Here is a 24,896-nt window from a genome sequence, read left to right as displayed (position 1 = left end):
CAGTTGTTGGGAGCATGAGCAATGGTCCGCCAGATTGGAGCTGCAGTATTGCCCCGCCTGTAAATAGTGGAGTGTGACTAGTGGTTGGGAGCATGAGCAATGGTCCGCCAGATTTGAGCTGTGGCCTTAACGCCTGTAAATAGTGGAATGTGACCAGTGGGTGGGAGCATGAGCAATGGTCCGCAAGATTGGAGCTGTGGCATTAACGCCTGTAAATAGTGGAGTGTGACTAGTGGTTGGGAGCATGAGCAATGGTCCGCCAGATTGGAGCTGTGGCATTAACGCCTGTAAATAGTGGAGTGTGACCAGTGGTTGGGAGCATGAGCAATGGTCCGCCAGATTGGAGCTGTAGTATTGCCGCCTGTAAAAATTGGAGTGTGACCAGTGGTTGGGAGCATGAGCAATGGTCCGCCAGATTGGAGCTGTAGTATTGCCGCCTGTAAATAGTGGAGTGTGACCAGTGGGTGGGAGCATGAGCAATGGTCCGCCAGACTGGAGCTGTAGCATTGCCGCCTGTAAATAGTGGAGTGTGACTAGTGGTTGGGAGCATGAGCAATGGTCCGCCAGATTGGAGCTGTAGTATTGCCGCCTGTAAATAGTGGAGTGTGACTAGTGGTTGGGAGCATGAGCAATGGTCCGCCAGATTGGAGCTGTGGCATTAACGCCTGTGAATAGTGGAGTGTGACCAGTGGTTGGGAGCATGAGCAATGGTCCGCCAGATTGGAGCTGAAGTATTGCCGCCTGTAAATAGTGGAGTGTGACCAGTGGGTAGGAGCATGAGCAATGGTCCGCCAGATTGGAGCTGTAGTATTGCCGCCTGTAAATAGTGGAGTGTGACCAATGGGTGGTAGCATGAGCAATGGTCCGCCAGATTGCATCTGTAGTATTGCCGCCTGTAAATAGTGGAGTGTGACCAGTGGGTGGGAGCATGAGCAATGGTCCGCCAGATTGGAGCTGTAGTATTGCCGCCTGTTAATAGTGGAGTGTGACCAGTGGTTGGGAGCATGAGCAATGGTCCGCCAGATTGGAGCTGTAGTATTGCCGCCTGTAAATAGTGGAGTGTGACTACTGGTTGGGAGCATGAGCAATGGTCCGTCAGACTGGAGCTGTAGTATTGCCGCCTGTAAATAGTGGAGTGTGACCAGTGGTTGGGAGCATTAGCAATGGTCCGCAAGATTGGAGCTGTAGTATTGCCGCCTGTAAATAGTGGAGTGTGACCAGTGGTTGGGATCATGAGCAATGGTCCGCAAGATTGGAGCTGTAGCATTGCCGCCTGTAAATAGTGGAGTGTGACCAGTGGTTGGGAGCATGAGCAATGGTCCGCAAGATTGGAGCTGTAATATTGCCGCCTGTAAATAGTGGAGTGTGACCAGTGGTTGGGAGCATGACCAATGATCCACATCGTCGGGACGATGACACAGTCTAACATGATAATTTTGGCCACAAGCTCCTCATTTTAGCTTTTACAAGAACCATTATTGGGCTAGGAAACTATGATGACCCGGAATTCCGGCAGGGTACTTATGGGTTGATAAGTACTTCATGGTATACATCGTTAAAATCATTGCATTTGTCACCATGTATCACGTCGTTTTCAGAATTCATTCAGTTGAGTAAACTTTGAAAAAAGTCATGCCATGTCTCAACAATAATGCGAGAAATAACGCCCTTGGTAGATTTGGAGCCCGTGAATTAAAAGTAACTGCATTCAACGCTGTCCAGAGCATAATTTCCCAATTTTGGGCAGGATAACTGTAACATGGGGACAAAAGAGATCGTCCATGGTTTGGGAGACCCGCATCACCACAACAGCCCAACAGTCCAAGATCAATACGTCCACACACATCAAAGCTAAGAAAATGTACTGATTTTCTTGGGAGCTCAGAACATACACATACTGTCGTGGCAGTCAAGTCTATCCATTTTTTAAAGGTCACAGACACCTACCCATTTTACTGACTTGTCAACGAGAAACAATTTGCTAATTTGACTCAAGTTTGTGAGGAAACACTTTTATGACATCATGTTATGTCCACTACAAAAGATTTCACTATTACTCAACTTCTTCTGTGTGAGGCTTAGAGTGAGTGAGTGAGTTGGGTTTAACGCCGCTCTTAACATTATTCCAGTCATAATACGACGTGTCAGCTTAATGTGGGAGGAAAGCCCGAAGTGATGCAGGTCTCAGACGTTTACCACTTCGGTGAAACCCACGAGCACGGGTATGGTGCTGACAAACCTAGAAACATATTAGGGGCGAACCGGGATTCGAACCCACAATCATAGGTTTCCTGGCGTGCCCAAGGGACGCAACTCTGCACAGCGAATCGCGGCGCCTTAGACGACTGGGCCACCCGTGCCCCTGTGAGGCTTAGAACTTATTAACCAACCCTCGTGTGTACATCATTAATGTTTGGACTAGACAATGAGACCAAAATGAATATAATCATTCAACTGAACTTGTGTATATTCTATCCTTATATAAAACTCAAATGTTACATTTAAATGAACGAAATATGTGTTTTGTTAACCTCCGCAACTAGCAACATTTCATCTATATGAAAGCCATGCAAATAATCGAGTCCAGATCTGGACGAGACAGAGCAAATGACTAATCTTGATATTGTAAGCAACGCCCACAGGGGTAATTATGTTGTCGGGGTTACTGAATATCCAAGGGAGATTATTGTAGGTCCAGAAACATTCGACTTGTTCACATTCGGCTTCTTTGCCGAGATTTCTGAAGAGATTTCTGGATTTTAAGGAGGATGTCTTGCACCATAAAAGGACACAGATTGGTCCAGGGCGATACAATCAACATTTAAGTTGTAATTTCGCAAAATGAAAAATGAACCTGTTAAGAAACAACCCTGAATTTGATTCAAATTTAATAACATAATTAATGTTACAACTGTAATGGTAAATACACAGTCATTGTCTAACCAGAATAACCTGTCTAAATTATCTTCAGAAACAAATTCTATTTGACGTAAAGGGCACAAATGCTGTGAAAATTATATGAATGGACCACTACAATGACACCAGCGAAAAGGGTAAGCATGTCCCGTCCTACCGCTACTAACACACTTTGCAAAAATGGCAGTACTCCTGTAACAAACCAGACAATCAAGTGATCGATGAACAAGAACGTCTTTTGCATTTACTGTAAAGAATGAAGTCTCAAAGTCTTCAACAAACGTCTCAGAAACCACAATACCCCAAAAGCTGAGACTTTATCAAGATATGTCGGAGACCAGTATGATAGGATAGACTGCATTCATGACTTTGTATTTGTTCTAACGTACTTGAGATGGGTTTCTACAGTGTCAATGGTGTTAACGAAATAGGGGACTTCTGGATAAATCAAACGATGTAATGAAAGAGCGGGGCAAACCAGTATTTCTCAGCTCTGGACACAAGTTACTGTTTTAGAAAAACATTCTTTTTTAGGGTGTAAGCAGGCATGAGTAGCTGCCTCTCTCGAGTTGTGGTCCAAATATTGGAAACGTGTATGCAAGAGTTGCGTCACATTAATTCCGATCTACTTCACTACATATCATCATTTCGGTTCTATCATATCTCATTGCCCATCCTTTAACCTCAGCTAATGCTAGTGATTTGCGGATCAGTCATTGCCCATCCTTTTACCTCAGGTAATGCTAATGATTTGCGGATCAGTCATTGCCAATCCTTCTACCTCAAATAATGCTAATGATCTGCGGATCAGTCATTGCCCATCCTTTTTACCTCAAATAATGCTAATGATTTGCGGATCAGTCATTGCCAATCCTTTTTACCTTAAGTAATGCTAATCATTTGCGGATCAGCCATTGTCCATCCTTTTTACCTCAGGTAATGCTAATGACCTGCGGATCAGTCATTGTCCATCCTTTTACCCCAGGTAATGCTAATGACCTGCGGATCAGTCATTACCTATCCTTTTAACCCCAGGTAATGCTAATGATTTGCGGACATATTGATGTATTAATCAAGCTATTGTTCGGTTATTACATGTGTACTAATTATATATTTTGTCGGAACCTATAAGCCATACATTTTCAATACTTTTCTCAAAGTTTGAGATTATTCTTTTGAACAGAGTATGGTGAACATGCCAAGAAATCGTTTGAAGCAGTATATATATATGTTTATATAAAATGGATTCAGGAATAGATAGTATGTACAATTCCGAGGAATATGAATTATTTCATGAAAAAACTTTGGAAATGGAATTCATTTGCCACTTTGAGTCTATCTCCCATACCAAGTTGACATGCTGAGACAGTACTGACTTTGTTCAAAGGTGCATTTACTTTAGGTAACATTAATGATTACCCTGATCAACCCTTCAACATGATGTAACGTTATTGATAAACGTAACTGTTAGCACCAAGAACAGGTTTCTCGAAGTGAGTCCCTGTTCGGATCAAAGCAGCACAATGCAAAAAGAGCAAACGCTTGGACTCAACCACCAACATAAATAGGTGAATGTACTCTCAGTCTTTATAGATATATTTTTGAAAATGGACAAAACATCAGTACACGGTTTATGTGGATAAACTTGTCGTGAGTCTGCCTGCAATGAAGGTCTATTCATAACATGCGTGATTGAGAGTGTCAGAGCATTCCTTCATGGTGACAAGTTGGTAAATCTCCTTAAAATCTCCTTGAACACACGTACAGTAAAACCAGTACAAATGATCCGCATCATGAAACCGGAAGCCACCGATTCTCAAATCAGCTACGAGTCAAAGCAGTATTTCAATGCACTGTCAGCATGTGTGATATTTCCCTATTAATCAACTTTAATGTCGGGATTGATCGCAGCACCACCCTCACCAGGCGCTGGAACTATAATTTCTTGCGTGTCGATGTCAATCCTGGTGTACTTCTCTGTGAACAAGAGAAGAAGGGGTACTGCAGCTGCTACAGAGCCAAGCATGCACCAGTTCATCCACACAACACCTGCAAGAGATATAGTGGTAGAATTGATTATTTGCTGTTTATTTTTCCACACTGGTGATTTTCATTATTTACGGAATTTTACGTATAGATACAGAAAACAAAACGCATCGAACCGTGTGTCTCCTATCATAATCGTTATTAAACGTTAAAATAATTTTCATTGAATTTAAATATATTATTGTTTGTACACTGAAAATGTTTCAGTGATACACGTTGCTCAATGGTGACGTCAAGGAATCCATAGTTGATCAAGGTTATGATCCTTGGTGTTTTAGAGCTTCACCACAGTGCTCATGCGTTTTATGAAAATGCTGAACGTCTCAGATTTGCGACATTTCAGATGAGGAAATGGTGGTGTACCTATTCTTGGGATCTGTAGCACAGATAGAAAGATGACACCGGTCAGATTGTTGGCAATGGTAAGAACACCCGCGGTCACCCCCTCAGCAATTGGGTATGCTGCTTCACACCCAAGCTCGTAGAACAACGGGACAGAACCATTGATGAAGATCCCCATCAAGATGCAGGACACGTACAGCGACACTGACGGGGAAAAATCAAAAGGTACGGATATGGGTGTTAACCAAAACGTCCACACACACACACACACAAACACACACACACGCGCGCGCACGCACACGCACGCACACACACACACACACACACATACACACACACGCACACACACGCACGCACGCACGCACGCACACACACAGTGAAATGCCTGCCATATGGGCTATGGTGTAAGATAGAGAAATATGTACCTTTTTACATAAAGTATTCACATACTTACTCACCCATACTGAAGGGGATGTAGGACAGGCGCAGCAGGACAAACCAGACAGTAGCGCATGTTGCTAAGACGAATAGGAACAAGAGTATCATCTTCATGTGACGTAGAAACAGATCAGCAATCCTTGAAATAGAGAACAGCATTAAACAATAGTTGAGTGGCTACGAATATGGCAGTAGGGATGGTCCGAATTATACCTTAGGCGTTGTCAACAGCCAGTGTGTCAAGTATTAAGTAAAATGCATATTTACTACTCAAAGTTTGCACACCGTGACGATCCGGGTTAGGCTAGGTCTTCAACAACCAATGCTTGCCTTTACGGCGTACGCTAAAATGCTTGTCGTAAGATACGACTGACGTGATTGGGTGGTCAGACTCGCTGACTTGGTTGATGCATGTCATCGCATCCAAATTGCCCAGATCGATGCTCATAATGCCAATCATCTGGTCCAGACTCGATAATTTACAGACCAGCATCATATAGCTGGAATATTGCTCAGTGCGGCGTTAAACAACAAACAAAAACCAAAGTTTGCAAAGGGTCACCAATTTAAAAAGTATTACATCAAATTGCGTGCCTCTGGTAAAATAGCCAAAGACGAAGACATTTTTTTCCCTTCTTTATTCACCTCAGCAGGTACAGCATTGATATATACATGTCATGCCAATACAATTGTGGTACATGGTATTCAAGCAATGTACATCTTTTCATACATATAAATTCTTGCCTGTGAAGTCAACGTACTGCATCAGTGTGTCTTACAAATTAGTAAGGAAAGGAAAACCAGAAACTCAAAAAGATTACATAGTTACAATTTGTAAATGACATTACCTTTGTATCATTGTCATAACTAATTATCTTATGCTGTATGTGTTCAAAATGTGGCAGTAATCTTGTCCTACATTGTCTGTATATTACTTGTTTTGTTATTAAAAGTACAATATTCAATGGGTTGTTGTGTTTTCCTTGAAATAAAAAAAAAATATTTTTTTCCCTGTTTAAACCAATGGTTCCTTCCACAACGGATTTTATCCAAATGTACAGTTTCTCCCAAATCTTTCTTACAAAGACGAAGACATGTTTAATGAACCAAAGTCGGTTGCCATTAGAAACACAATACCAAGAAACAACATCACCCGTCAAAAGGAGAGTATACGCAGTAGCGCATATGTGATCCACCTGATGCGATCACAGTTTGGCACCATTGTCTCATGCTCTCGAAAGGTGTCTGAATGGTTGCCATGGTAAGATTGTTCCACTCTTGAGTAAGAGCCATGCAGAGCCTGTAGAGGACATGTGACGTAAAATTTTAGCCCACTCTATTGGAGGACAGGGCGTCGTGAGAGAGCGATCTGCAGTGAGTTCCACATGTGTTCCATGGATTTGAGGTCTGGAGACTACACTGGCCACTTCATACGGATAATGGTCTCCTGCTCTGAGTAGGCATCAAAGACCCTGGCACGATGAGTTCGTGCGTTATCGTCCATAAGGATGAAGTCTGTTCCGATTGCACCAGCATACGGTCTTACATACACATCCAGAATGTCATCCATGTAGCTCACACCTGTCACCCTGCCCTGCTGTGGGACATGTTGATCGGTTCTTCCAGCTCTTCTGATCCCATCCCAAATCATGATTGAGTCACTCTGACTAGCGGTCAATTCGGCTATTTTGAAAATTTGAAATCTTTCTCCTTGTCTACGTACGAGGATCGGTGAAGACAGGAGAGTATCTCAATTCATCAGTGAAAAGTACAGGAGCCCAGTACTGGTCTGTCCAAATGGCTTAATCTTCACCTCAGTCCAGACGTGCCTACCTGTGATGTTGGGTCAGTGGGATGCGAATGCATGCCCTCCGTGATCGGAGACCAGCCTCAAGGAAACGATTACGCACTGAGTTGAGACGTTAACACTACTGGCTTTCGGCAGGTCATAACTGAGTGTGATGGCAGGTGTCATCACGCTGTTTGGTGAAATGGTGTTGACCACCTGCTTTCGCTGGTTATCGATTCTATGCTGTGCTATAAAATACTTTCGCTGACACCAAAGACTTTTGCAACGTGACGTTGTGTTGACCCAGCATACTATGCTTCTGCCTACTTCTTCGGTCGTCAAACGAGGTCTTAGATGCTGAGGGGCATAAAAACATTCAGTTGTTGCAATCCTCAGTCACAGACGTTATTGTGCTCTCTGATAATGATGTGCAACAATTCTGTCACGATACATCCAAACGCAGGTTTTCAAGCACCTAGTGCACAGCATGCCCGTAACCGCATGCGTCTTTCCGTTTACGTTGTAATTAAGGTCCTATATGATTACCCAATCACTGTGTACTGAGATATTTCACTCTTTATTTGTTAGGGCGGTCGGGTAGCCTAGTGGTTAAAGCGTTCGCTCGTCACGCCGAAGACTCGGGTTCGATTTCCGACATGGGTACAATGTGTGAAGACCATTCACCGCCGTGATATTGCTGGAATATTGCTAAAAGCGGCGTAAAACCATACTCACTCACTTTATTTGTTGGATGATCTAGAAATAAAGGAGACCAGTGAGACAGCCTCATCTGTTTCATATTTTAGATCTATGCATAAAGATTCAGAGTGACAAAACACCCTCCACAAGACTGTATGACAAAAGTATCATGGTAGACATGTTGAGGACATTTCCAAATTTGACGCATCAGTGACAAAAATGATGTCCTATGCAATACCCTATTTTGACTTTACCATAATTTTTCATGTTGTTTCAGGTGAACAATTGACTTCCCTGTGTTTGTGTTTGTGACGAGTGCCACCGGTGGGGCAGGATACGTTAAACTGTTCGCGAATATCTGGTATCATTACTATTTGACAATGATTCATAAACACGTGTTCATGATATAGGCGGAATTGCACAATCGACTCTACTTTATGCAGATAATTCTATTAGACATGGAAAGGGTTGTGTCGCTTTATTTATATCATCAAAGGTTGAATGCTCGATCTTTGTCACGAAGTCCTTCCTGACATGCATGTACATACCTGGACATCACCAGCGCCGCTACACAACCGCCTATCGTGGCATAAAAGCCAATCCAACCGGCATGGTACTGAAAGGCAATTGTAGAATGATTTAACAAGCGCTTCTGAAAGAGCTGATTTCGCACTCAAGTATTCCTTAAGGAATGAGGTTTGTTTGCGTTCACAGCATTCTTAAGAATAATAATGATGGAGGAAACATGAAATGATCAATCCGTGCTTTTGTATTTTCAGAATATTTCAAATTGTATAAATTGTGGCACCCATGTTGTAAACCGAGAAGGACAATCTAACCAATACAAAATGTGGACAAATAAACATAACATAAATCTTCTTCAACACACTGCCACTATGCTGAACTTCTGAAGCTGATGCAGTGGAGAAAGAACCGTTTGTGTTTTGCTGGTGTAATAGAGAATTAGCCAGACTCAAACCTTTCGTTAATACCGATCCCTGTTGTACACCAGCTTTAAAAATTCAGTCTCTGACAATGTGTCATTACAAACCACAGACTGATTGCCAGCCACTCCAGTAATTTATTTTTTTATACAACATTTCAACATTCCAATGTATGTATAAGTCCACTTTGCTTTATATCAGGCACTTTTGAAATTTACCCTAATAACATACAGTAGAACTCCTTTATTACCTGTGTTATACCGGCACCGTCCAGGATGACATCCAGTACAGCCGCAAACACCAAGTAAACTCCCGTTGGTATACTGTAGGCCACCATTATCACCAAAAAGCGTTTATGCCTGCACAAGTTAAACTATCATACAAATATTTGAATGATACAGTCTAACAGTGATCGATCTGAGGTCACTGTAGATCATAATTCGTTCATCGACAGGGGAGGGGAGAGGGGGTCTTATGTACTGTCAAGCCTCACCCAGGTGTTGCTTCGCTTTCATACCGACAAATAACGATAAAAATGTCGTGAAAGATTGATAACATATATCCAGTTATGAGCAAAATAGAACAACTTAAGTTTTCAGAGAAGGAATATGTTACTTAACATGTCTGCTAGAACTATTCCATACAGGATGTTATTAAGCTTTCCAAAACGCCCATCAGAGCTGATGATCATGGAAACCAACCAATACAATAAATGACAACACAGGGGCTTTCTATATGTCACTTCTGGGGACTACTGATGGCCTACAAATTATATTAATATTAATTTATGCAAACCACTTCATCATAATTTATCTATTTCATGAAAAATGTACTATGAGAAAAGACTCAACATTGACCTAAAAAGACTGTAGCCATTTCACAGGGGTTAGTCAGCTCACAATCTTACGTGAATAACCCTTTGAGGCCCTGTGGGTAGCTTGTCCTCTCCATGGACGCTGTGAGGCTGGGGGGACAGGGGGGCTTGGCGGGGAAGTACACCACCACCAGGAGCAGCAGCAGCACACAAGCCGCACATTCTGTACACACCACAGTTAACAGTAACAATTTAGTAGTAATATCACCAAGATACCATTGTCGTGAGAAGCATAAAAATGACTCACGAAGACATCTACACTTGTTTAAGAAGTAATTGACATGAAAGTAAAACCTTTATTCCAAAGAGCAGGACATGCCACATTTAACCAATATCTAGGCAATATTTGGAAGGGACACCTAGAATGGGCGTCACAAATTGAAGCCATGCGGTAATCGAACCTGGATCTGCGGTGTGACGAGGGAACGCGTATACCACTGGACTGTGCCAACGAACCCAAGAGGAGACGTGCATGTATTACGTGAAAGAACAGACATGTATACAGATTACGATTAAAATGGTACACCATCATTATGGATTTTATAAATGGTTTGATTCAATGTAGTGAGAGGGAGAACGTTCATCACCTGCATACATAAGTCTCATGATGCCGTTTCTCACCTCGGACAGGTTAGTGGCTGCTGTTGGACTGAGCGTGGAGTACCCCTGACTTGACGTACTGCAAACAAGGACACGACCAATGCAGAAAGTGTAATAATGATATGGGTCGGTGATGTAGGAATACAGAAGGAAGGGGAAAACGTGAGTGAAAAGAGGAAAAGAAATTGAAGTGGAAGGGAGAACAGATAGAGGTGAGGGGATGTGAGAAAAGAGATAGAGTTGGGAGACTTGGGAATAGAGTGAGTGAGTATGGTTTTACGCCGCTTTTAGCAATATTCCAGCAATATCACGGCGGGGGACACCAGAAATGGGCTTCACACATTGTACCCATGTTGGGAATCGAACCCGGGTGTTCGGCGTGACGAGCGAACGCTTTAACCACTAGGCTACCCCACCGCCCCTTTGGGAATAGAGGTTTGTCGTGAGGGAAATATAAATGAGGGATGAAGTAACAGAGCTGAAGGGGAACTAGAGGTGCAGGTTTAAAACACAGCATGTGTTAAATTTACATAACATATGAAGGGTTTTCGTGTTGACACTCCGGCACTTCTTACTTTAAAGGTAGTATGGCAGTTAGGTTCAAGGATGGTTCGTCTGGCTGCGGCACCATAAGCGGTCCTGTAAATATAAGGATTGAGTGAGATGAGTTTAACGAAGCTGTGAACTGGTTTAATTGAATAACAGCCACAAAACCCGTTCCATACTCATAAGAAATCTGTATAGGGCATTAGTCCATTGTATAATGCGGACTATATCATTAACATAATTATATCAAAGAGTTACGATGCCAAAAATGTGAACATATCCTGCCAGGCTGGTTGCACCCATCATAAACAATTGAAAGTAAAGTCAATTGTATATCTGAACAAACAAGGGAAAATAGGGAATTGCATCAGACCTAATTGTTGTTGTCACTTTTGTGTCAAATCAGGAAATGTCCTCCACATGCCTACCATAAACCGTTGAATGTTCAAACACGGATCAAACAACTTTTGTGCACGAGTTGTATGATCCTCTTTGAACTCTTCATAGAAAGAGTATGATCGATTATACCTTAATCGTTGTGAAATGTAGACGTCAAAGATGCTGGAGATGCTAGAATATTGCCTAACAGTCAGGAAGAGTAGACTATTGGAAAGTTGAAGTCACCCCGCTTGTCATGTGTAAACTAGTAGTTTATTGTCACTGAATCTTTATGCATATTATGAATCAGATTAGGTGTTTTCACTGGCCTCTGTTATTTCTAGGTCAGGTGGATATGTCAGTGGAAGGGAATTGACATATTTGACATATATTACACGATATCAGATCATCGATCCTGATCCATGAGATAAACTTCATGACCATATTACCTTGTTTTGACTTTTCTAAAACGAGCAGAAATTGACACCCATGAGGATGCCCAGCTCTTGCCAAAATGTTCTGAGTCCAAATTTCACAAAAAATGTTATCTGTGGGGAAGTCTAGCATTTCATGTCTTCGATTCCTCAATAAACTTCAGATGACATTTGCTTTCATTTCTGATACATTTCTGAAGAAATATATATGGTCACTACGCTTTATGATAAATGCTCCATTGATCAAGGAATGAAGTTATTCCTTTAGTTTTCGCGAGGGATAATAGTGGTGCACATAGGTCATGGACATTTACATTGACACATTACTCGAGATGTTATGGATTCGAACCTGTGACCACCTGGTCCTGATGGATAAGGAAGGTAACTCAACACAGGGAGAGGCGTCTACTTTGGGCACTCTGCATATTCTACTGAAATACATGTATGCTACACAGGGGATACTCCAAACACAAGTAGGAGGCGTGAAATATTATGTTGTGGTCGGTCGTCAGAAGAAAGGTCAACCTTGAGCAATGACTGCCAGAGAGCATTGACATTTTCCGAACCAAAACAATATTCCCAACACAACCAACATATTGCAGACAGACTATGCAATTTCTCTGTGCATGTGGGATCATTTTGATTTTGACACTTCAATAAAAGGTCGCCCAATCCTTTTGAGTCATTAGTTAGGTTTATTTTCATTATCAACAGTGAAACGTAAGCTCTCCACTCTAGCTTTATTGCAGTATTTGTGATCAGGTTAGGAATGCGTCGTTCACAACGTGATGAACGGCTACTGGCATGCTTCAAACTGGTAGAACTCAGCAAGAGGCAGTAAATCTGTGCAATGTGTCTCAGTCTGTGATTGGGAGACTTGGAACAGGTTCATGCAGACACAAAATGTTAATTATCGGCCTGGATAGGGCGCCCTAGCTCAACAACACAAGTCCAGAATCGATCAATCAGATGCCAGGCTTTAAGAAACCAAAGAAATTGATGTTGACGCCAAATGGACATTAGATTGTAGAATCTGGGGAATAGCCGTAAGGATTTCGTGTAATGATTTCAGATGAGTCCAGATTCACTCTGGACTTTCTGGATATGCGTGGACGTGTCAGGAGGTATCATGCGAATGTCAGCTGAAGCAACATAACAGATTGGGTGGTGGGTCCATAATAATTCGGGGTGGAATCACCATGAGCGCCAGAACTCCACTGCATACTGCCCATGGAAAGGTCAATGGACAGTACTACAGAGACAACATACCAGCGTCAAAGGTTGTGTCAGCGCCAAAACATTAGTACAATGAAACGGCCAGCAATTACTCCAGACCTTTCCCCCATAGAGCACGTCGTGGACATGATCATGATCTGGTTACGTGTACTCGACTTCAAAGGTCACTGCTACGTTAGCCAAAATGAGGTCAGACTAACCTTAACCCATAAACGAATGTTTGATCAATCGTGGGGGCATGCCCTCTTATTGATCAGGTCATCGGAAACGCTCATATTTTGACTACACACCCCTGTCGTCTTTCTTTGTTGTTTACACCCTTATAATACACTGCCAACATCTTCTGTTGATTGTCATGTTACATCTAACCTTTGTGTTTTCTTATCAATCAATTACCATCACACTATACCACTTTGTATTTCTGCAGTCGTCTTATATTTTCGAATGGCTCATACTTTTTTGGAGAGGATATTATAGGACGATAATAACATTATCATTAAGTACTCAAGGTACGTTCAATGAACCTGTATGTTATCTAGATGTGTAATCATGCCAATGTCCTAACAAAGAGTTAATCAGTTCACTGTAATCCCTATATATGTATCTGATAATACTATATCTAATCTGGTAAGGTTGTTTACATGTATATTTGTCCTGATTAGTTCTTCTTAATATTGGAAAATATCTCAAACAATCTTTTATTCATCGGTATCTGAACTATTCAAAACTTCTGTTACGGATTAAAGGGGAAGTTTTAAACAATTGCGGATTTCAGACGGTCAATTCACCAATGATGAAGCCGACAGATACGCCGAGGTAGCTGAACACAGTTGACACGGCTGTAGCAGTGGCCCTCTGTTTGGGGGGAAACCACGTGGCAGAGAGGAGGGCGGGGCCGGCGAAAGGTACAGTGCCAGCCACACCATTCACTATAGCTGCCGTGTTCATCAACCTGAGAGCAGAAGAACTGTGCCTTCATCTCAAGATAAACATCACAGAAGTTAGGAAATACAATCATGAATCTGTTTTTAAATAATTAATGTTTTTCTTTGGATGCTGCCTTATAAGGACGAACAACATTTAAAAGGTGAAGGACGCTTAGTAGGAAGTCTCAAAACTCGATTCCTTCCGTCATGGAAGTCAAGAGTGAACTTTGATTCGTCAGAAAACATGACATTAGCCAAACGTCGATCATTTCAGTGAGGACGTTCCTTACACCACTGATGCCTATGTTTCCAATGGCGTACAGTAAGATGTGGGATAACACGTGGACGTCGTGCACACAAATGCCGCTGACGACGTGCTGACGATTTTGCACCGTCTAGGCATGTACTCTTACATCAGTTGCCTGTTGCAACCAGTCCCTTCTCTGAGTGGCAGTTTGCAACCGATTTCTTAATGCCATCGTTCTGTCCTAGGCTGTTGCCCTGCATTCAGCGCGATTATGTGGGTATCGGCCCACAATCTGCTGATGACAGATTGAGAAAATCGCAGCGACTGGGCAACGATATTCTGTGTGCACCCCCACAACATGTCGGTTGCTTCCTCAATGATTACAGGTGTTTTGTAAAGTGTCTTGAAAGCATTTGGTTCCAAGAAAACAATACGAGTCTGAGTGACAATGGCAATTCTGGCACCCCACCCCTTGTACGTGCTGTTAAAGGTTACGTGCCGAATGACTCTGATAATGTTGTGTTTGGGAGCTTAATTTCTTCGGAAATGTTATTGCCACTTAAATGACCTACTTTCATTGCCAGACATTGGTGTATTTTCCTGTAGTTTCACCTCAAAACAAAATAACCCCCACTATTTTTGCATAGGATATAATGAACATTGTGGCGTCACCTATTATATAAAATGTAATACCACATATAATAATCTCTGCAGTGGCACATATGGTATTCATTTGGGCGTCTGAAAAATGCAGTCTGTGGTGTCTCATATCATATACTCTTGGCGTCACGTGTAACATACACTGGAGCATCACTTATAATTACCACTGGATTATCATATCATTATATGGTACACACTGGAATCAATATACACTTGAGCGTTACTGACCATGTAGCTGGTACTGGGTCACTCGTGATGCACCTAATGGCCGTCAAAAACACCAGCAGCACAGCGCAACACAGCATTGATATCCGCAGTCCTAGAGTGAGAGAGTGGAAAACACACTAATTAAAGCTCATTCAGTTAAACATTAGTTGCTAATCATTGAGGTGAGGTGAGGTGAGGTGAGGTGAGGTGTGGTGTGGTGAGGTGTGGTGAGGTGAGGTGAGGTGAGGTGAGGTGAGGTGAGGTGGGGTGAGGTGAGGTGAGGTGAGGTGAGGTGGGGTGAGGTGAGGTGAGGTGAGGTGAGGTGAGGTGGGGTGGGGTGAGGTGAGGTGAGGTGAGGTGAGGTGAGGTGGGTGAGGTGAGGTGGGGTGAGGTGAGGTGAGGTGAGGTGAGGTGGGGTGAGGTGAGGTGAGGTGAGGTGAGGTGGGGTGAGGTGGGGTGGGGTGAGGTGATGTGAGGTGAGGTGGGGTGAGGTGAGGTGAGGTGAGGTGAGGTGAGGTGAGGTGAGGTGAGGTGAGGTGAGGTGAGGTGAGGCGATGCGAGGCGAGGCGACGCGAGGCGAGGAGAGGATAAAATCAGCATATTATGCTTTTAACTGCATTTTGTGAATATTCATAATGAAATATAGAACTGTAAACATGAGCATGTACGGTATCTGTTTTGAAAGATACATCAAGTACAGATACGGCCATTGGAAACATGAACGCAATGTACACAATATTCCCCCAGTTGTTCAGCATGCCTACATCGGCATCCGTCCACCCGAACACAGCCTTAGCTGATTGAGCAATAGGTCCGAAAGTGTTCCAAACACCTGTCTGAACAAGGGCAGCAGAACATACCACCGGCGTTTGTAGGACTTAATGTTCCTCGTGGACTCCAACAGGGAAGAATCTTCCTCTAATACCTCCGAGGATGCATTGGAGACTGTGTGTGCCCTAGGTATCTCGTTTCCTTTATGCAAGATGGATGACGGAGGTAGATGGTAATCAACATGCTCCCCATCCATCCTATCGTTATACAGAACTGGTTGTGTTTTACTAACGTTTTCCATCTTGTCATGAAGCTTTAATCTCTGTCTGTTGTTGGAGTGGTTCATATACGTTTCATACATAAGGTATCTCTAATCGTTATCACCATCCAAGGTTACTGACGTAAGAGATGTCACCAACTGGTTTACAGATAAATGAACTTCACACAGCAGTGTTACACTCGCCTTCACAGCCAGTTCGTTAATGAGCACTCTCCATCCCTCCTCTCGCCGGTGCCTTGTAACATTGCCTGGGCTACCCTGAGGGAGTGATACGATAACAGGATGTTTGTACCAAGTTCATCATTATAATAATTTATCTGCAATTTAGATTTGTATGACGTTATATGATTTTTATGGTCTTGTTTATATTATGACACTGTGGTGTCATGGCCACAATCGCCATATCTATAATGTGTTTGAGAAGTTTACAATGCTTGTTCGTTTATTGTTTACGCTACATTCAACAATATTCAAGCTGCATGAAGGCGGCCTGAAAATAGTCGAATCTGGACCAGACAATCCATTCATCGATATTGGGAGCAACGATCCTCTCAGTCGGGTAATCAGCAAAGTCACTGAGGATGACCACCTGATCTGTTTGGTCGCCACTCACGATCAACACAGTGATAGACGAAGATGCATTTCAATAAGATGGATTTGTACACGTGACGAAATCCCTGAAAGAATCGTACCCAAGGCCCTCATTTTGGCCAGAGGTGTTGACAAGATGGAAACAAGACACTTGCCAAAAGGTTCACTAACATGTTCAACCGAAACATTAAGAGTGACATAGCTCAAAACCACCGATGCTACATTCTATGAGTATAAAATATCCGTTTTACAACTTTCTGAGTTGTCAAAATGATGTGCCCCAAAACAGTAAGCTTTCAGAAATAGTGTGGTGGAGACTACAGGCAATTTCGCATATCTCGTTCCAAATCCTACGCACTGCATAGTTTTGTCCTGAACTATAATATATTTACATCACGGGGACACTTGCGTCCAAGTGCTCTGAGGTTTTAATAGTTCAGTGCAAAAATTTTGTTTGTGCAGCGTTTGTGTTTATTGTTTAACGCCCTTCTCAGTAATATTCCAGCTATATGACGGCAGTATGTATATAATCTAGTCAATTCAGTGATTGACATATTTAATTACCCTCTATCCATCGAGATTGGGGTGGCAAAAGGGTGCTTCGGGTAGAGCAGGTACTCGTACTCGATATTGTTTTGTGTGGGGTCAGACTTACCAGTAGAGCTGGACACTTTTACCTTTCGCGAACACCTTATGTCATAATATGCTCATCGCTATTACACCTTTTGCGTCTTATGGAATCTATTTCGGCAGATAGTTGAGACTGGTTTTCTATCATAGATAGTAGTAGTAATTAGGTGTATAAATGGGTAAGATGCATAAAACGTTGATTGGCAACAGTCAGAAACTGTTAAATGTAAGATTACAGTTTAACAGTATTAACAGTTTAAGTTATTATAGAATAGGGGGACACGGGGGGCCCAGTTGTCTTAGGCACTGCAATTCGCTGTGCAGAGTTGCATGCATTGGGCACACCAGAAATCTATGCTTGTAGGTTCGATTCCCGGTTCGCCCCGATTATTTGTCTAGGTTTGTCAGCACCATACCCGTGCTTGTGGCTTACACAAAAGCCTTGTACGTCTGACACCTGCAACACTGCGGGCTTTCCTCTCACATGAAGCCGACATGCCATTATATAAATGAAAACACTGTTCAAAGCGGCGATAAACCCAACACAGTCACACACTCACCATTGCAGTATAGTTAAATCAAAATTGTTTCAGAGAGATTTTACTTTGAAAGCAGAGGAACTGTGATATGCTCAGATTAAAGGTAGGGCAGATACTATGAAAAAATTCGCATAAAGTAACTCTTTGGATTGGACAGATTATGCTCAATTCAGAAGTCAGGTGCATGGAGTTGGCAGTTCAAATTGGAAGCACGTGCGGACGTTTACATTGTGAAAAGGGAGCTATAAAGGAATAGGACACATGTCAATGTTTTTCATTCTTTCGTTTCCATTTTACGTTGTTTCTTGTGTGTAAATTGGACTGAATGAGGACACTGATGTTTTTTACTCATCAGACAGTAAGATTACAGCCGCCTGTACATAGTTGAGTCCAACCAGTGTTTGGGAGCATGAGCAGTGATCCACATCCATCACTCCTGTTTCTGAACGCGTCTGTAAATTATGTAACGGCCAAACCGTTGAAGATGAAGTTCACCGTTTGGTAACGACGTGGTTGATAGACAATGCAGATAAGGGAGTAAGTATTGATGCGTGAATGGGTACAGGTGAGGGTATGTATGAGAAATTGGGTGTGCGTGAGGGTAATGTATGACGGTGTGGTTGAGGGTTCGGATGTGATTGAACGGGTGTGTTTGTCATTGAATGAGCGGGTGTGTTTGAGTGGTTTGAGTAAGCTGCTGTGAGTAAAGGACTGGATGTGGTTGTGTGTATATATGATGCTTGTATGGGGGATAATATAATGAATGTTATTTTCATAATTACTATTAAATGTGGTGTGTACATACATAAAATATTGTTTTTATGAGTCTTTTAGTGTCTCGTAGGCCGGCCGCTGAGTTTTTACATTCTTGCCTTGTCATTTTATATGTACAGCGAGTGACACTATAATAAAATATTCTTCTTCTTCTTCTGTGATGAAACAGTATCACATACTAATCATATTCAATTACTGAAAAAGAAGAAACAGAATCGGAACAAGAAATCAGCGTTATCGCTGTGTAATAAAATAATTCAAGGCACCACTCTTCGAACTCAGTCTTGACAAGTATTTCTTGGATAAGCTTGCTAAGTTTCATTCATGTAACTTCAGTAGTTACTGATAAAACCTGTCCCCACTACAAACACTATGCACGAAGTAAAATAACATGGATCAAGGGCCCTTACTCTGTAAAATGAATTTAAGACACCAATTTTCGAAGTCAATGGCGATCGTGACCAGTAACATCAGTGTGTACACTTCCATTGCTCTACCTTAAATAGTTTTTCAGAAAATGTGTCCCCATTGAGAATCGGACGGACGGACGGAGGTTCGTACATCCGACGCCCCACTTCGTGGTGGGGTAGAATAAACCAGTTCTGTCCTAGCCAGCTTTCACACCTGTCCGACATTCAACATTCTTTGTTGTAGTTGTTCTACTGACAAGGCCTCTAATAACATAACCATTACATGTTAGCACAACCACATTAACTGTTTTATAACAGTACTTGGTATAAGTAGCATATGAAATAATGCCACAAATAAGACCAGTATTTTAACTAAGAGTGGTGATGTCCTATATCGCAACTGCTCAAAGTTCAAGGCCACGAGTCATAGCTCAATGTAGTCATGTCGCGAAGAGACCCCTTGATGTCGGTTAAGAGAACTTGGCACTTGACTGGACAATTTGTGCATTAACATTTCCTGACAATTCTATTTTCTGTTTAGTTCTTTCGCTATTGGTGACACACGCTGAATGTATACAAATGGCTGAACATGGCGGATGTTCCAATTTGAATGCGGGTTCTACACCACATACCATTTCAACATGTTAGGAATATGTATGGCTTCAGTTTGGTTGAACTAATATTTTAAATAAAGTTTCTTTATTCTTTCCCGTTCGCCCAAAAAGTTGGAACTACTTTCGATCTCGTTTGTGAACCCTGATGGAAGTGGATTGATCTTGTAACGTTTTCAGTACTCTCATTTAGTACGTCATTGTCCATTTGTAACTGTCAACATTTATTCATCAGTGTTACATTCTCATATAGATGATATCATCAGTACGTGTATACTGACATATGTGGTGTTTATCAACAGAAGAATATTTTGTCTTTCAGTGAAATACTCCAGAAGAGGAACTAGCAAAAAACTATTCGTCTTTTTTATTATATTAAAAGCAATACCTGGTATCGTCACTTTTCGAAGTGATTCATAAACACACGATCATGATATAGTCTGAATTACAATCGACTCTGCTTTTGGCAGAGATTTCTTATGAATATGGAAAGGGTTTTGTCGCTTTTATTTATCTGTAAATGGTACAACAAAATTAAATTGAAATACTCAATGTCATCATTAACGTGATTTATTTCCTTTTTTTAAATAAAAAGAAATACACGACGAACATGCTCAATTTTCTTATCTTCGTTATCATTTCAGTATCCAAGTATTGTTTGATCATTCAGAATGTGTACAGAAGGAAACAATAATTAACAACACCAACACATTCTACCATAAACAAGGCTTCTTTCCCTTCCACAAAGCCCAGAAACTCTAACATTTAATTCGCTTAAAATATTCGAAAATTAACTCTCTGTTACAGCCTTGACACAAATTAATTAATTTAAACATTTGTGAAACCTTGTTAATAGAAAACGTCAGCCCTAGATAATAGCCAGGCGAAATAGCAGTGAGAAGTATGCAATGTATGAACGTATCACTGAAAATCAGTGATCACACCAGGTGTTCGCGACAAGGGTAGATATAGAGAATCTCACCCGAGTGTCTTTTGATATCAAATATATCAACACGAGTTGATAAAGTGGAAAAACACCGAGGCTTGCCTAGGAATTTTTCCACTTTTATCAACGAGTGTTGACATATTTGGTATAAAAAAACACGAGGGTGAGATTCTATTTATCATCCATCATCATTCTTCCAACTTTTTCAGTTTGTAGACCGTAATAAGCAGTGTCTAAAGTGTAAAAAGTAATGATTACAGCTTCAGTAGCAGAGCCATTAGTGATGTCATTTGATTGTGACGTCATGGTAACAATGACGTCACAATGGTCTGCAAAGCATTGTGATGCTATTTTATTGCAGCGATATCTACAGTGTAGATATCGCTTGATCTCACCCAAGCGATATCTCCTGTGGGAGCCAGTTTTGGATGATAAATGTCCTTCCCTTCCGGTAGCACCCAATAAAACATTTTTTGCACGTATTTGTTTCTACATTTTGTTTTGGTTCCACATATTCCATAACTGAAGCCAAAAATAAAAACACTTCGCGTACACATGATTTATGAATTCACGACAACCCTTCAAAGTCTTAAAATAATTTGTTGTCTGCGCCAGGCCCAATTAATTACCGTGGTTTAGGGTAAGTATGAGGGTTAGATATACGATTTCATCCAAAAGTTGGAGAGATATGACAATTGACATTAGGAGAAAAGGTACAGTTAATCGACGTGAGGATTGTGAGAATGTGCGGGAAATACCAAACGCAACCCACCTGTTCGTAAAATGGACTTGTCCGACATTTCCGAGGTTGGATTTTATTCAGGGAGTCATCAATATTAACATTAAGGTAAATATTGTTAAAGTTTGTACATTTGATTAATAACATCCTCAAAGAGGCTGTACATAATGTTGATATATCATATAAGAAATGAACGACGCGTGGTCGTTGTTTATCGTACAATAAAATGTTATATTGTATGAGTCATGTATTTCTTAAAAATAGCAACTGCTGCAAGCAACATAGGGTGTAGGATGTTCTCGCTTCAATGTAAGGCGATTTTGAGGTGAGGTGAGGTGAGGTGAGGTTAGGTGAAATCGGGTTTTAAGTCACGTTCAAGATTATTGTACCAATACAGCCACGTGCAGCCACGTGTGTGTGGGTATGTGGGTGTGTGGGTACTTGTACAAGAATCCTCCAGCTGCAACACTCACATGTACAGCTTTTTGTTTGTTTGTTGTTTAACGCCGCACTCAGCAATATTCCACTTATATGACGTCGGTCTGTAAATAATCGAGTCTGGACGAGACAATCCAGTGATTGACATCATGAGCATCGATCCACACAATTTAGATACGATGACATGCATCAACCAAGTCAGCGAGCCCGACCACCAGATCCCATTTGTCGCCTCTTACGACAAGCATAGTAACTTTTTACGGCAAGCATGGGTTGCTGAAGACCTTTTCTACCCCGGATCTTCACGGGTTCACATGTACAGTATGCCTATTCAATGATACCAACATAATGCGTGTCTGACAAAGCGTAGCTGATTTTGACCCGTGAAGAATCCGGGGTAGAATAGGTCTTCAGCAACCCATACTTGCCGTAAAAGGCGACTATGCTTGTGGTAAAAGGCCACTAACGGGATCGGGTGGTCAGGCCCGCTGATTTGGTTGATGCATGTCATTGATCCCAATTGCGTGTATCAATGCTCATGATATCAATCACTGGATTGTCTGGTCCAGACTCGATTATTTACAGACCGCCGTCATATAGCTGGAATATTGCTGAGTGCGGCGTAAAACAACAAACCAACCAACGTAGCTGATTCTAGCTTCACAAAACAACCTCAGTTTATTTATATAACTATGAATCAGTGTCATTACCCAAATAAAATCGTGAATATAAAAATCAGCACATGATGCTTTTAACCGCATTTTGTGATTATTCATAATGAGATATAGTTCAAACTGATAACATGAGCATGAACGATTAAGTAAAAATCCCTACCTTTGATATCCATCAACCAGGCCATTGGAATCATGAACACAATGTACACAATATTCCCCCAGTTGTTCAGCATGCCTATATTGGCATCCGTCCACCCGAACACAGCCTTAGCTGACTGAGCAATAGGTCCGAAAGTGTTCCAAACACCTGCCTGAACAAGGGCAGCAAACGAGAATACCACCAGAACATACCATCGGCGTTTGTAGGACTTAATGTTCCTCGTGGACTCCAACAGGGAAGAATCTTCCTCTAATACCTCCGAGGATGCATTGGAGACTCTGTGTTCCCTAGGTATCTCGTTTCCTTTATGCAAGATGGATGACGGAGGTAGATGGTAATCAACATGCTCCCCATCCACCCTATCGTTATACAGAACTGGTTGAGTTTTACTAACGTTTTCCATCTTGTCATGAAGCTTTAATCTTTGTCTGTTGTTGGAGTGGTTCATATATGTTTCATATATAAGGTATCTCTAATCGTTATCACCATCCAAGGTTACTGACGTTAGAGAGGTCACGAACTGCCTCGAAGATAAATCAACTACACACAGCAGTGTTACACTCGCCTGCACAGCCAGTTAGTTAATAAGCACCCTCCATGCCTCCCTCCTCTCGTTGATGCCTTGTAACATTGCATGAGCTACCCCGAGGGAGTGACGTGATAACAGGATGTTTGATCCAAGTTCATCTTATAATGATTTATCTGCAATTTTGATTTGTATGGCGTTATATGATTTTATATCATTATATCTTTCATGGTCTTGTTTATATTATGACACTGCGGTGTCATGGCCACAATCGCCATGTCTATAATGTGTTTGAGAAGTTTACAATGCTTGTTCGTTTATTGTTAACCCTGCATTCAACAATATTCAAGCTGCATGAAGGCGGCCTGAAAATAGTCGAATCTGGACCAGACAATCCATTCATCGATATTGGGAGCAACGATCGTCTCAGTCGGGTAATCAGCAAAGTCGCTGAGGATGACCACCTGATCTGTTTGGTCGCCACTTACGATCAGCACAGTGATAGACGAAGATGCATTTCAATAAGATGGATTTGTACACGTGACGAAATCCCTGAAAGAATCGTACCCAAGGCCCTCATTTCGGCCAGAGGTGTTGAGGAGCTGGAAACAAGACACTTGCCAATAGATTCACTAAAATGTTCAACCGAAACATTACGATTGACATAGCTCAAAACCAGAGATACTACATTCTATGAGTATAAAATATCCGTTTTACAACTTTCTGAGTTGTCAAAATGATGTCTCTTTGTTCCCCAAAACAGCAAGCTTTCAGAAATAGTTTGGTGGAGACTACAGGCAATTTTATCATGTCTCGTCCCAAATCCTACGCACTGCATAGTTTTGTCCTGAACTATAATATATTTACATCAAGGGGACACTTGCGTCCAAGTGATCTGGGGTTTTAATAGTTCAGTGCAAAATGTTTGTTTGTGCAGCGTTTGTGTTGATTGTTTAACGCCCTTCTCAGTAATATTCCAGCTATATGACGGCAGTATGTATATAATCGAGTCAATTCAGTGATTGACATATCTAATTACCCTCTATCCATCGAGATTGGGGTGGCAAAAGGGTGCTACGGGTAGAGCAGGCCATGCCATACTCACTGGTACTCGATATTGTTTTGTGTGGGGCCAGTATTACCAGTAGAGCTGGCACTTTTACCTTTTCGCGAACACCTTATACCATACTATGCTCATCACTATTACATCTTTTGCGCCTTATGGAATCTATTTCGGCAGACAGTTAAGACTGGTTTTCTATGGCGTTCACGTTTTGAATTTACTATATATTAAATCTGAATAGGTTTGCAGTAATGATGCAATCAATGTATTACCATTAATATATAGTAGATGTACATAGATGTATAAATGGGTAAAAGGGATAAAACGTTGATTGGCAATGGTCAGAAACTGTTAAATGTAAGATATAACAGTATACAGTTTAAGTTATTATAGAATAGTGTGTGTGGGGGGGGGGGGGGGGGGGGGGGGGGGGGTGGCATGGGTGACCCAGTTGTGTTAGGC

At 41.7% G+C, this 24,896-nt stretch overlaps 1 protein-coding gene across 1 annotated transcript; it reads right to left on the bottom strand.

The window, feature by feature from the left end:
- Positions 1 to 2,612: 2,612 nt before the first annotated feature.
- On the bottom strand, positions 2,613 to 23,260 carry LOC124113624 (solute carrier family 49 member 4 homolog). The gene is made up of 11 exons (XM_046474073.2): positions 22,846 to 23,260; positions 15,304 to 15,394; positions 14,031 to 14,194; positions 11,224 to 11,287; positions 10,636 to 10,727; positions 10,082 to 10,211; positions 9,425 to 9,533; positions 8,779 to 8,846; positions 5,763 to 5,881; positions 5,326 to 5,508; positions 2,613 to 4,965 (listed from the first exon to the last, which is right to left on the bottom strand). Exons 1-11 carry the CDS (start codon positions 23,246 to 23,248, stop codon positions 4,796 to 4,798), a joined length of 1,593 nt encoding a protein of 530 aa, XP_046330029.2. The 5' UTR covers positions 23,249 to 23,260; the 3' UTR covers positions 2,613 to 4,795.
- Positions 23,261 to 24,896: the final 1,636 nt, after the last annotated feature.

Source organism: Haliotis rufescens, unplaced genomic scaffold (assembly GCF_023055435.1).
Source record: "Haliotis rufescens isolate VD_foot unplaced genomic scaffold, xgHalRufe1.0.p SCAF_4, whole genome shotgun sequence".
Lineage (NCBI taxonomy): Eukaryota > Metazoa > Mollusca > Gastropoda > Lepetellida > Haliotidae > Haliotis > Haliotis rufescens.
Note: the sequence above shows the minus strand (reverse complement) of the source record. Positions and strands in the feature narration are given on the sequence as shown.